The sequence below is a fragment of the Sprattus sprattus genome (assembly GCF_963457725.1).
Source record: "Sprattus sprattus genome assembly, chromosome: 19".
NCBI lineage: Eukaryota > Metazoa > Chordata > Actinopteri > Clupeiformes > Clupeidae > Sprattus > Sprattus sprattus.
Genome location: NC_137917.1, coordinates 5,956,782 through 5,969,998, shown reverse-complemented (window position 1 = coordinate 5,969,998; position 13,217 = coordinate 5,956,782). Strand labels below are relative to the sequence as shown.

Below are 13,217 nucleotides of genomic sequence, written 5' to 3'. Positions count from 1 at the left end.
AAATCTACAAATGCAACGTACAACGTTACCAACCAACACGAAACTCCCTCACTTGTTTTGTTACACTTATCCTTTATTCTGCATTTGCTTGAAATCAGCGTGAAATCTGGGACGTGTGAGTCACTCGCACGTCTCCGGATTCAAAGCGCGTGACTCCTCAGATCACATGACTAAGAAAGACAGCTGAGGAAGTATGCTACAAAATGAACACAATAACATAAATAAGAGGACCTGCTTTGGCTGAAGAACGATAGTACACAAGAGGCTTGTGAATTTGTCAACCAATTTTTGATCGGTATGTTTGTCGATTACTTTTACAGACGGAGTTGACAGCCGAAACGATTGTATTCTTTTAGTGATGTCCCAAGGCTAATAAACAATACCACGCATTGAGCAGTGAAGGTAAGTGCAGCCCAGTTATGTCAAAACTTTATGAAGTTCTAAAGACGATTGTCATGCTAGGCAAACTCAATACAACATTGCTACGAACAGCTTCACTATATTGCAAGTTGGGTGGAAAGCCACAACCCAGTACACGCAAAAAAAAATAAAAAATACCTGATTATTATGATGTAATTTTATTTTCCACGTCATACCCTGAACTTAATTGTGTCTATCATTCCCCAGATGAATGCCCTCGTAGCACTTTGCCATTTCTGTGAACTCCATGGCCCTCGAACCCTGTTCTGCACAGAGGCCTTGCACCCTCCATCCCCTTCTCCGCCGCATCCAGGACAGTCTATTCCAGGAGAAAGGGACAGGGATGCAGACAGAGAGGGAGAAGGACTCACCATGAGAGCCCACAGCTCAGCCACTCAAAGGGCTGACATGTGTGAAGTGAGTTTTGTGGGGAGCCATAATGATATATTCTAACTTGGATGTCCATAGCCTCTAGAGTTTGTACACTAGAGTTTAGTTTGCACACGAGTGTGAGTTCAACTTCTCTGATTTATTGTCAAGTTCATTGTTTTACACTCTCTCTATCTCTCTCTGTCTCTCTGTCTCTCTTTCTCTATATCATTATCAGGGCTGTAGGTCTCTGCCTGCATCTCACCCTGGGTTTGTGAGTGTGGACAGTGAGACTGGCATCCGCTTCCTGAGTCACCAGCACCCCAGGCAACCACAGCTTTTCAGTGTGGTTCGGCAAGCCTGTGTGCGGAGCCTCAGCTGTGAGGTGTGTGTGTGTGTGTGTGTGTGTGTTTGTGTGTGTCTGTGTGTGTGTGTGTGTGTGTGTGTGTGTGTGTGTGTGTGTGTGTGTGTGTGTGTGTGTGTGTGTGTGTGTGTGTGTGTGTGTGTGTGTGTGTGTTTTACTCATATAAAAAATGCCAGAGATAAGTGTTAACTGTTTCACATTTTCTCAGTATAAACATCACAACATCCATCTAAAATTCTCTGTTACCACTTGTCCCCGCAGGTCTGCCCTGGAAGGGAAGGTCCCATCTTCTTTGGTGATGAGCAGCATGGCTTTGTGTTCTCCCACACTTTCTTCATCAAGGACAGCTTGGCAAGGGGCTTTCAGCGCTGGTACAGCATCGTCATGGTTGCCATGGACAGGATCTACCTCATCAACTCGTGGCCCTTCCTGCTGCGCCACCTCCGGCTCACCATACAGAGCCTACAGAGCACAGCACTCAAGGCAAGCTATGAGACTGCTGTCACCGTCCATAGTTCACTATGCCTCGGAGAGAGACAAAGTGAGCTCTCAAGGGGAGGGCCGTGTAAGGAAAAGGGGGGATATGACTCCATGAAGCAGATAAAAGCCTACTTAAAAACATAACTTTCATTCTCTGTTTACAGAAACTGGGCTACAGACAGCGCGTGTTGTACAGCGAAGGAGTGCCCTTACGCTTCTCGCACCTTACAAGCACACTGTATACCCACTTAACTGTTCTTCAATACCTGAATGCTCCATGCCCACCTTACATATAATGGATATCATGTTTATACCATGTTTGTATGTATTGTGTACATTTACCACAGGTATGCTGACATGCTCACTCTTATATGTGTATGAATTCATCTGCCATGTTTCTGATTGTCTCCCCTCCCCTTCTGCCACAAGCCCCTTCCCCTTCCTTTTCTATCTCTACCTCTCTACCCGAGGGTCTGCTCAAGGTTTCTTCCTATTAACAGGGAGCTTTTCCTTGCCCCTTTTGCCATTGTGCTTGCTCCAGAGAGGTTCAGGCCCTGGGCTCTGCAAAGCGCCCTGAGACAATGTTGAGAACATGTCACTCTATCCGTATTCATCTTCCACAGAGCTGAAATGAGAAGATCTCTGTTAATATCCCCAACTAAGTAGAACAGGGTTGTTTTGACTTAGATATCTTCATGTATCATTGAGTAAACACCAGTTTTCTTCTGAGGAAGAGTATTTGAGTGCAGATATCCCAGGGCTTCAGCTTCAAAGGCTCTACTTGTCTGCATTCATCAGCTTTTCTAATGAAATTCCATTACTGCAAGCTCTTTATCAAGGGTCTTGTCCACCCAGAGTACCAAGGTGTGTTGTTGTGCTAAAGTTCCCTGAATTTCTGGAATGTGCCAGCAGCTGCAAGCAGATTAAATGAATGTGCCCTCAATACTCCAAGCTGAACTTCTGGAGTCTATACGCTCACTGGTGACGTTAACGCTAGAACATGTGTAACCCTTTATCTCTGTGACCCCTAGGTGTTTGACAGCGAGCAGTGTGTATGTCCTCAGAGGGCCGTGCGGATGAACAGCGCGTTTTCCCCAGCTGTCTTCCCCCACCAGAGGAGTGGGAACGCTGCCCGATCCCTGTCCTCTCTCACGCAGCACCCCAACTTATGGGAGAGCCTCCACTCCTCATTTAGCTGGTGAGTATCACCCATGTTAACTCATGCGCTAGTGCGCACACTTTCGCACACAGAGTGGCAGCAGTCCAACCTGTAGCATGGGGGCAGCCCTCTGTTTGTGGACATCACCCATGTGAGCGCACACCCAGGCTTTATTGCATTTTGGCAAATAGAACTCACATGAGGTCCTACACAGCATCTCACAAACATAGTCTGCATGCTAGACTTTTGCTCCTTAAATCAGCCTTATCACAGACAAGCCTTAGGGGCTGTTTACACAGAGCCTGGATTGCCTGAAAATGTTGTTGGATCGGCCTCTCGTTTACACGAACCAGGCTGTTTGGGTCACTGAATCTGCAACCTTTTGAATCCGGTCTCCAGAGTGGGTAGATTCGAACCCGCCAGGGGATCCGTGTTCGTGTAGACGCTCGATTCGAACACTTTCTAACCCAATTATGTAATTGCCCCACGTGAACCTTGCTGCGTCACTTCTTAACGGCAACAACATAAACTAAATCGATGTTGTTAAGAAGCTGGTTAGGAAAGGGATGACATTTACAAGCCACACTTTTACTTATCATTATTTATATGCGCATGCTCCATGACATCTTTACAGCGGAGGCACCTACTCCGCTCCGCTCCAGCGTTTCCATGTGAATGCAGATTTTTCTTGACACGGCTCCCTTGGAACGCTATAAAAATGTGCCAGTAGCTTCAAGCAGATTCAATGAATGTGCTCTCAACACTTTAAACATTCAATCCAAAAAGATTTCCGAGATCAGGCAATTTAGGCTCTGTGATAACGTAGCCTTAGCCAAGACAAGCACACCCAGCACAATTTTTATTGAGTTCCGGAGAAGGTCCCAATCACACGACAAGACAATGGAGGCAGAATGCTAAAGCAAACAAAAGCTTTACTAAAAAAAACAGGAGCAGGGAACCAGGTGATCCCTTACACAGATGGGGCTAAAACTGAAAGTTTGAACAGAAGAAGCAAAATGTGAAAAGCATCAGCCATGACGCAGAAACAGAAGTAAAAACACAACACAGCAAACTTACAAGAGACAATACACTGACAAACACAGAACTTAAGTATGGAGAACGATTAAACAAGACGGCAGTTAATAGGTGAGGGTCGCAAGAGAAGGCAGGAATAAACAGAAGCACATAGTAGACAGAGACAGACCAAAGGACATGGCATGGCACAAGCACAACAAAAGACATGAAAAAAGTTTATGCTGGGACCTTCACAAAATCAAAGTAAAGGTTAATGCGGAAAACCTGGCAGATGTACCTAGCTAATAAACTAAAGAGAGTTTGTGCGTGAGAGAGAAAGGGTGTGTGTGTGTGTGTGTGTGTGTCTGTCTGTGTGTGTTTGAGCATGTATGCTTGCGTGTGTGCTGTTGGGTGTGGGCCAGAAAGAATGTTTCTTTGTTCAGTCCTTGTAGTTCTGCGTGCTTGTGTGCAGATATGCTTATTTTCCTGCAGGTTGCTGAGGGCTTGTGGGAGTCGCCTTACAGAAAAGCTCCTAGAAGGAGCTCCTACAGAAGACACACTGGTACTCATCGAAAGACAGACAGGTGAATATACATTTTCATCACATTTTCCTGCCATAACATGCCACACATTTTTGCCTGCTACCTGAGTTATTATTCAGTCATGGCATGCTCAAAGCAAAAAATACCTGAGTGGATTCCTTTTTAAGAAAACAACTATCAATGCAAATTTAAACCAGTAAGCAGAGGAAAAGAACATCACAATTATGTAAATGTACATACATTTTATTTCCAGTGATTGCATCCTTCCAAAGCCAATGTGTGTCATTTGCTTAACCAGAGCAGAGGCACCTATTACATTAGAATGATGTCATTAACCACTTTTTCCACTGCATTATTTCCAGCCAAACCATGTCTGATTTGTTAGGTAAGAGGTCAGCCTACTTTTCAGGTTCAGGTGCATCCTTTCTCTTTCTTGATCAGGTTATTAGGCTAAATAAGTTTGTGTTGGGTATGTAAAATTATTGTGTTTGGCAATAACATTACTATAACTATGCATTGACATTGCAGACTAGAGGTGGATACAATTAGGTTAAAAGGGTTAAATTCGGAAAATGATTTAGTTCTTATGTGATGTCACTATTTTCCTTCAGTTTCTTATTTAAACTAATTGACCTTTCAAGATCCCTGCTATTTTGTAAATGAGACACACAACATTCCACCAGTTTAAGGTAGCAATGAACCGCCCTATAAATGGCATCCAAACCCAGTCACTGAGGCCCCATCTAGACGGAGCCTAGAGTTTTTCACACAAATCGAATCTTTTAATTTCGTAAGGATGGAGCCTGGTAACGAGAGAACCCAGCCGATTGGGATGAACCAGCTGTACTACATCCCCCTGCCTGTTGGTGGCGCTTTAGCGCTGCTACAGACAACTGAAAAAACGTAGAAGAAAAGACAGGAGCACATGGATAAACAAGGACATTAGTCAAGCTCCAATTAGCAATGTTTAGCCTAGCCGCATAGCCTTCATTTAATCTGCACAGTAATACCTTATGGTGGTTAATAAAATCAGTGGTCAAAGCAGACTATAGGTTATGCGAAAATGAATTCTATTTTCTATTGATAATAAAGAGTTTGGAACAGCTTGAGCATGGGACACCACAATGCAAGTGGTGTGGCAGGCAGAGCGATACGCAGATCCCATTTCCCATGAGGCTTTTCTCCGACCATTCTACATTCATTTATGAACAAAAAAGCGAATGAAATCGCTGGCCAATTTATATTTGTGGTCATGAAAGTTATGTATATAAATAAAAAGAATTAGATCAAGATAGGAGGCTTAACAAAAATCAGTAGGCTGGATTAATGAGAGTGAGTTCGAGACACACCATGAGTGAGATGTAGAGAGACAACAAGTGTTGTATATATTGGTTTGGCTGTTGGAGAAATTGAGATTTTCACAGGAAGATGTGATGATTGATATCAGAATCAGAATCAGCTTTTATTGGTTAGTTTGCACAAACAAGGAATTTGTCTTGGTACAGTGGCTCTCTGTGTGCTTACACATATTACACATATATACATCACAACACAAAACAATACAACAGTGCAAATAAGTACAACAGTGCAAAACAATACAATAAAACAGTGCAAAACAATACAATACAACAGTGCAATGGTCAAGAATCCAATATGTCTTAAAAAAAAAATATCCAAGGAGTATATAAACAATAGTGCAAAGTGTAGAATCCAGGAAGAACAGGCATAGATAAATACTATATGGTATTGGGTTATACAGGAAGGGTGAAATAAATAGACATGGTTGCGGGGGTAATTCTACATTGGTTATTTTTACAGTGCCACAGAGGGTTAGCTGTTCAGGATAGAGACAGCAAGAGGGAAGAAACTGTTCTTGTTTCTGGAGGCCTTGGCCAACAGAGATCTGTAGCGCCTACCAGAGGGGAGGAGTTGAAACATGTTGTGTCCAGGGTGGGAGGGGTCTGCAGTTATTTTTCCTGCCCGCTTCTTGACTCTTGATGTGAACAGGTCTTGGATGGTGGGCAGGTTGGCACCAATGATCCTTTCTGCAGTCCTGACAGTCTGTTGAAGTCTGTTCTTGTCCAGTTTGGATGCAGATCCAAACCAGACAGTGATGGATGTGCAAAGAACAGACTCAATGACTGCTGTGTATGCAGCAATATTAGTTTGAACTCAATGGGCCGCTCATGAACTTCACTCGGCTGCACAGGGCAGTCTGCAAGCTCATGCTCATTCACAAAGTGAGGCGACTCGCCTAGGCGAGACGCTGCAGATCGCGCCTAGTTCTTACCTGTGAGGTCGCGATGCGATCACGTGGGACAATGACATCAAATGACAAATCTTTTAATTGCGTAAGGATGGATCCTGGTAATGAGAGGTTTGCGTAAAGACTAACACACCCGTTTGGGATGAACTGACTGTAGTACATACCCCACGCCTGTTGGTGGCGCTTGAGCGCTGCTACAGACAACTGAAAAAACTTGAAAAAACGTAGAAGAAGACAGGAGGACACGGGTAAGCAGCCAGTAGACAAGCTACAATTAGCAACGTTTAGCCTAACTGCATAGCCTACATTTAATCTGCACAGTAATACATTATGGTGGTTAATACAATCGGTGGTCAGAGCAGACTATAGGTTATGCGAAAATGAATTTTATTTTCTATTGATAATAAAGAGTTTGGAACAGTGCAACATGACATGTCTGTGAGTTGTTTAAATGCCTTTGCTTTATTGAGAGGCTGAGCTTGAGCATTTCCCATGAGGCCATTCTACATTAATATATGAAGAAAAATGAAATCGCTGGCTAATTTATATTTGTGGTCATGAAAGTTAAGATAGGAGGCTAAATAAAAATGGCTGGATTAATGAGAGTGAATTCGAGACCCACCAGGAGTGAGATGTAGAGGGAGAACAAGTGTTATATATATTGGTTGGAGATCGCGATGCGATCACGTGGGGCAATGACGTCATCAGGTTGCCTGAATCCGTGCAGACGAACACCAGCCCCCATACCGATTCAAATCTACTCACTTTCTACCCCCGATTCGGCTCGTTGCGGATACCGTGTGCGGATAGAGAGTGTTCGTCTAAGGCTATATGCACACGGAGCCTAGTTTCACTGAATCTGGTTCATTTTTCACACCTATCGAATCTTTTAATTTCGTAAAGACAGAGCCTGGTAACGAGAGATTTGCGTAAAAACGGAGCCACCAGATTGTGTTGAACGGGCTGTAGTACATACCTCACGCCTGTGGGTGGCGCTTTAGCGCCTTATTTACACAACTGAAAAAATTTGAAAAACCTAGAAGAAGAGACTAAAAAGCAGGAGGATAAACACATTACACAAGACATTCAAGCTCCAATTAACAACATTACATTATGATGGTTAATAAAATCAGTGGTTAGACTAAAGGATATGCGAAAATGAATTATTTTTTCTATTGATAATAAAGAGTTTGGAACAGTACAACATGACATGTCTGTCATCCCATTTCCCATGATGCTTTGCTCCGTCCATTTTACAAACATTTATGAATAAAAAAGCAAATTAAATTGCTGGCCAATTTATATTTGTGGTTATGAAAGTTATGTTACGTCTGAATAAGAAGAATTAGATCAAGATAGGAGGCTAATCAAAAATCAGAATGCTGGGTTAATGTTAGTGAATTCGAGGCCCACCACGAGTGAGATTTTGAGGGAGAACAAGTTATATATATAGTGGTTGGAGATCGCAAATCTATCACGTGGGGTAATGACGTCATCAGGTTGCGTGAAACCGTGCAGACGAGACGACCAGCCCCTGTACCGATTCAAATCTACTCACTTTCTACCCCAGACTTCGATCGTTGCGGATACCGTGTGCGGATAGAGAGTGTTTGTCTTTATGATAGGGCTATCTGTATTATGAACAGATCGGACGCAAACAAACTAGACTTCGTATAAACAGCACTTAAATGATAGGACTATCTGTATTCTGAACTTTACGGACGCAGACAAACTAGACTTCGTATAAGCAGCCTCTTAATGGCCTCTGAGGCAGTGTGGTAGAATGCTACGTAACCATCAGAGGATAATGACAATATGTCAGCTGCTTCATGGGAGGGAGTGTATAGTGCAGTCTAGCTGAGGGAGCAGTTAAAGATCGTCTGAGGAACTCTAATGGGCTTTCTCCCTAGTCATGTGTTCATGATGCGTGCAGTAGAGAGAGCTCCAACCTAGGACCTCTGCAATAATGTGATTTACGATTTACAATTTACAATCTGGTTGAATAACCAGCCAAGTGAACTACTGACCCATATTTTGTTTACCTTCATCGTTTACAAATATTGAAATGCTGTATGTAGTTTTTTTATTGAACGGGTGTACACTTAAGGGTAATTGACTGAACGTGTCAAGAGTACGTTTTATTGTAGTAGTTATGTGCACATGCAGCCACATTCAAAGTGATCATTCACATCAATAAAAAGCAGACAAACATCTGGTTCAACTCAAAAATATGTTGAAGTTGATCAGGCCCCTTGATCCCAAAATAGCCCCCTGTGATGAGAGAACAATCTGTCCACAGAGCAAGAGGAGGAGAGGAGTGTGTGGGAAGGAGCTGAAGGGGGAGGTTCTACACCTCCGCAGTTTGACGACTCAAGAGGGGACGATCTACCTGGGCCAAAGTTCAAATCCCTTAGACATTTAAGACAGGTAACCAAATACTGATAACGTAAAAGTGCATGCACATCCAGGGTACAGGTAGTAACCTGCACCAGGCTCACCCTCATATCATACACTGTGTCTCCCAAACATTTGTTTTCCTTAGGAGGGCTACACATTACACAAGCTTTGGAACATTTTGAAATTGGCAAGCTTTTCATGAATTGATATTTCAGACTCCCTAATTTGTCTGTCATCAGAGTTAATTCATTTGACAGTTAATCTCAGACCTGAAATGTGAGGTTGTGAGGCCTTCCACAAACCCCTTTGGAAATAAGATGCCAAACACTTTACGACTTTTGCTACAGTTTTGCAGCTTAGAGACTTACTAGCATGAATCTCACAGATCTTGATATATGGTTACAACCAAAGCTAATGTCGTGTACATAATTGTAATTTTATCTGTAATCTTTGTGACAGACTGTGACTGCATGCAAATTTCATGTTTGAAAGTCCAAGAAGGTGTTCTTATTTGTACATCTGGCACACCCTTTGCAAAGTGCAAGTCTGTAATCTAATATAGAGTAAAGGGTAAACCCTATGGAAATTACCATTTGACTCGGATATCCCGTCGTTTGCGTTTATCACTGTTCAATAGTGATAAATCTAATTACAAGAAGATAGTCAAATATGTGTATATTTTTTTTCACTGTACTTTAACACTCAACAGGTCCTGGGAGCTACAGAGTTCCGTCAACTTGCCTGGCATGTGCTTATGGGAAACCAAGTGATATGGAGGGGGGCCAATCCAGTTCTCATCCATTCAGCTTTCAGCATGCTCAAGGTCAGCCAATCAGTCAATCAAGTTTGAAGTCAGCCATCATTGCACAATACCACTGTTGGTGATGATGATTACTTTGGAGATGGAATAGTTCGAAATGGCTCTCTGAAACATTTGTCCAGTTTATAACCCATGTCCTAATGGTCTTCCTCTATCCCTGCAGGCATTGCTCCCCGTGGGCTGTGTGCGTTCCGTATACTACAGCTCCAAGTATGAGGAGGCATATCGATGCAATTTCCTGGGCCTAAGCCCTGATGTCCCCATCCCCGCCCATGTCAGCTCATCAGGTACCCTCACTTTACCATAATGTGCTGAGGTCCATGGATGTCCTCTCTGGATCTGCTCCGTCTGTATACATCATCCATCATAAGTGTTGACTCTGTGTGGTCATCTTTCCAATGAAAATTTGCTATTTCCCACTTCCCTAGAACCCTGTACAACCATCTGTATTTTCTCTCCTGTTGAGGCAGTCAGCATAGTGAGAGAAAGTTCATTTGAGGTTTATAATATCATCTCTTGTGAAGATAACCACATTTTGAGGGCTGATGTTTATGTGGAAGAGCCTTATTTGTATATGCGACTTCTCCATTTTATATTCTGTGCTTTGTCATAAATAAATGTTCCTACTCAAGTGACACTGAACATAAAAAAAACATCCAAGTCCCCACAGGGTCTTGAAAGGCATACAACCTTAAAACAGGAACTCGTTCTGTTGATTTATGATTTATAAGTTCAGGTTCCATGTAAATCCTGATGTTTCTCAGCAGTTGTATAACCCCTGGGCAATGCTGAACCATATGTCAAACACCATGTGCTGCACAAGACCAGTATTTCCACACAGTTGCCCAATAGGCATAATCACACTTTATATATATATGTATATATATACGTATAACCCAACTTTGGCCTTTATTGGCTGGATTTATAACACCAATCAATCAATAAGTATGAAATATTAAATGTGCACTTTATTGGTAATGGCCAATGAACTGTTTCTCCAGAGTTCTGTGTGTTGGTGGACGTGGCACATGCTGACAGAGGGTCCCTGTATCCTGTCGTGTGTGATGATGACATTCTCTCTCTCTACCAGTTCTGCATCTACAGTGCCAACCCACAGCCTACCGACAGAGGTATGAGTGCACCTAGAAACACAAAGTGCAAAGGCACACTTACACAGAAAGGAACCTCATCTGGGTGACAAATGGTCAAGCAAATGATCTGAGTCTGGTACACATGTTGTGTAACAGTTTTGTATGACCCTTAGATTGACAGACTCTTACAAGTACTCAGTGTGACGAAGGTTAAAATAGGTAGAGCCATAAATACTCATATGCTGTTCTGACATTCACTACTTACTTGTTTATTCACCCCCACCTTCCCTCCTCCCCCCGGGTCTCTCAGGGCCTGCTTTATTGAATAAGCTTGAAGCAGCTCTGTCCAACGAGAATCTCTCAGTGGACGTAGTCTCCCACTGCCTCCTGTGTCTGAAGGAGGAATGGATGAAGTGAGTGTGTTTCACCATTGCCGTCATTTCCTAGCCAAATGCAGTCCCAGCCAACACTGATAATATTCTATGTCAATATAATGTGTAATTAATCTTTTATGGCCTCCTATTGCTTAAACAATAATATTTATCGAGACTCCACCAACACTGGTGTACTTTCTTTCCCCTTTGGCATGACCCTCTCTCTCCTTCACTCACCATTTTTCATGTCTCTCATGTGTCTGTTAACCATCAACCCCCATATGCCCCCCACCCCTCTGCCCCTGCTCCTTGAGCTTTACTTTTCAACCCCCCCATTTTTCTCTTAACCACCATCACTCTCTGCCCCTCCCCCGGCTCTCAATGTCTCTCTTATCCACATTACACTTTCTTCAAAACTTGATTTTTTTTAACTCCTTAATTTCTCCCTCTTCCTTGCCTGCTTCTTTTCTTTGTCTTTATTTATTTGACTCCCTTACCTGGTATTTCCTTGCTTGCTAACATCTCTTCTCTGTCTGCATTTCAGCAAAGTGAAGGTGCTGTTTAAGTTCTCTAAGGTAGATGGCAGGGGCCGTGAGGACACTCAGAAGGTTCTGGCCCTGTTGGGAGCTACAGGTCCTGGAGAGGAGGACAATGTGCGGTTGCTTAAGTTCTGGATGACTGGACTTAGCAAAACCTACAAGAGCCATCTGATGACTGCTGTCAGAGGGGGGGAAAGAACACCCAGTGTGTGAGTGAGTGTGTGTGTGTGTGTGTGTGTGTGTCTGTGTGTGTGTCTGTCTGTGTGTGTGTCTGCCTGTGTGTGTGTGTGTGTGTGTGTGTGTGTGTGTGTGTGTGTGTGTGTGTGTGTGTGTGTGTGTGTGTGTGTGTGTGTGTGTGTGTGTGTGTGTGTGTGTGTGTGTGTGTGTGTGTGTGTGTGTGTGTGTGTGTGTGTGTGTGTGTTTGGGGGGGTTAGTGAGTGAGTGAGTGAGGGAGAAAGAGGGAGGGAAGAGTGCACACATATAGGAAACTGTGTGACACACAAATCTAACAACTGATCACAGTTGGGGGTGGTGTTGTTGCCAATTAGCAAGGCAGAACAATTCGTTTGTTCAGTGCTTGTGTGAGAAAGACATAGAGAATGACAGTGAAGAGCAACAGAAGATGTGGAGACTACAAAACGGAGTGGATGAACTGGTTTTTTTTAATGGAAATTTCTAGTCAGCTGTTTCTAAAAAGAACAAAAATCTACTACTGTTTTCGGATCCGTAATGAATCGCTAATATCTGGTGCCAGTGAATATAAGTCATTGTTAGAATAATATGGTTGATTACTGCTGAAAGGGAATGCTAACCAAAGCAGCTATTTTGTTCATGTTTATCTGTAAATGATTTTACTCAGCCATAAGAGTGGGTAAGAGTAAAGTTTGTAAATACTGTGTCTACACAAAATAAAATGACAAAATTATCCCCCCTTGTACTCTAAGCATTTACTGCCTCTTTTGTTCTCATGCTGTGTCAGCAACACAGAGAGTTTTCTTGTCCCACAGGTCTGCTAAAATGTTTGGCAGTGAACCAAACGTACAGCATAAATTCGCAATAGTAAAATGTGACTGGGCTTAACTGTACTGATATGTGAATTAACTCTCAAAACCCCCTGCAATGAATATAAAGTTTCAATAAAAATAATACATTTAGGTTTGAACCCCAGGTTTATTTTTGCAGTTAAACTAAGCAATAATGTGTTTTACAGTATTTCATGGGCATGTGTGGACTTCTTTTGTTTTCTCTGCCCTCTTTTAGCTCACTTACTCTCATGTCTTATGACTTATGTTGGACATTTATTTAGTATGAGATTAAAGTTAAGGAAATTCAAAGATACATAATTTCAAAATCCACATGATTAAAGAATATCCTCTACATGT

The 13,217-nt window shown here is 42.7% G+C and overlaps 1 protein-coding gene across 1 annotated transcript; it reads left to right on the top strand.

Moving 5' to 3' along the window:
- The first annotated feature begins 197 nt into the window (after positions 1 to 197).
- Positions 198 to 12,273, top strand: flcn (folliculin). Its single transcript, XM_080858479.1, has 12 exons — positions 198 to 402; positions 628 to 837; positions 1,028 to 1,174; positions 1,415 to 1,636; positions 2,665 to 2,831; positions 4,299 to 4,390; positions 8,914 to 9,041; positions 9,721 to 9,834; positions 9,995 to 10,118; positions 10,833 to 10,961; positions 11,233 to 11,335; positions 11,841 to 12,273. Exons 2-12 carry the CDS (start codon positions 628 to 630, stop codon positions 12,046 to 12,048), a joined length of 1,644 nt encoding a protein of 547 aa, XP_080714605.1. The 5' UTR covers positions 198 to 402; the 3' UTR covers positions 12,049 to 12,273.
- The last annotated feature ends 944 nt before the right edge of the window (positions 12,274 to 13,217 follow it).

What these genes read in the sequence shown, in the direction of transcription:
- flcn (XM_080858479.1), top strand. Translation starts at nt 628, where the DNA reads ATGAATGCCCTCGTAGCACTTTGCCATTTCTGTGAACTCCATGGCCCT. An exon ending in AAAGGGCTGACATGTGTGAA is followed by an intron (nt 838 to 1,027) that starts GTGAGTTTTGTG and finishes TATCATTATCAG; the next exon opens with GGCTGTAGGTCTCTGCCTGC. An exon ending in CCCACAGCCTACCGACAGAG is followed by an intron (nt 10,962 to 11,232) that starts GTATGAGTGCAC and finishes CGGGTCTCTCAG; the next exon opens with GGCCTGCTTTATTGAATAAG.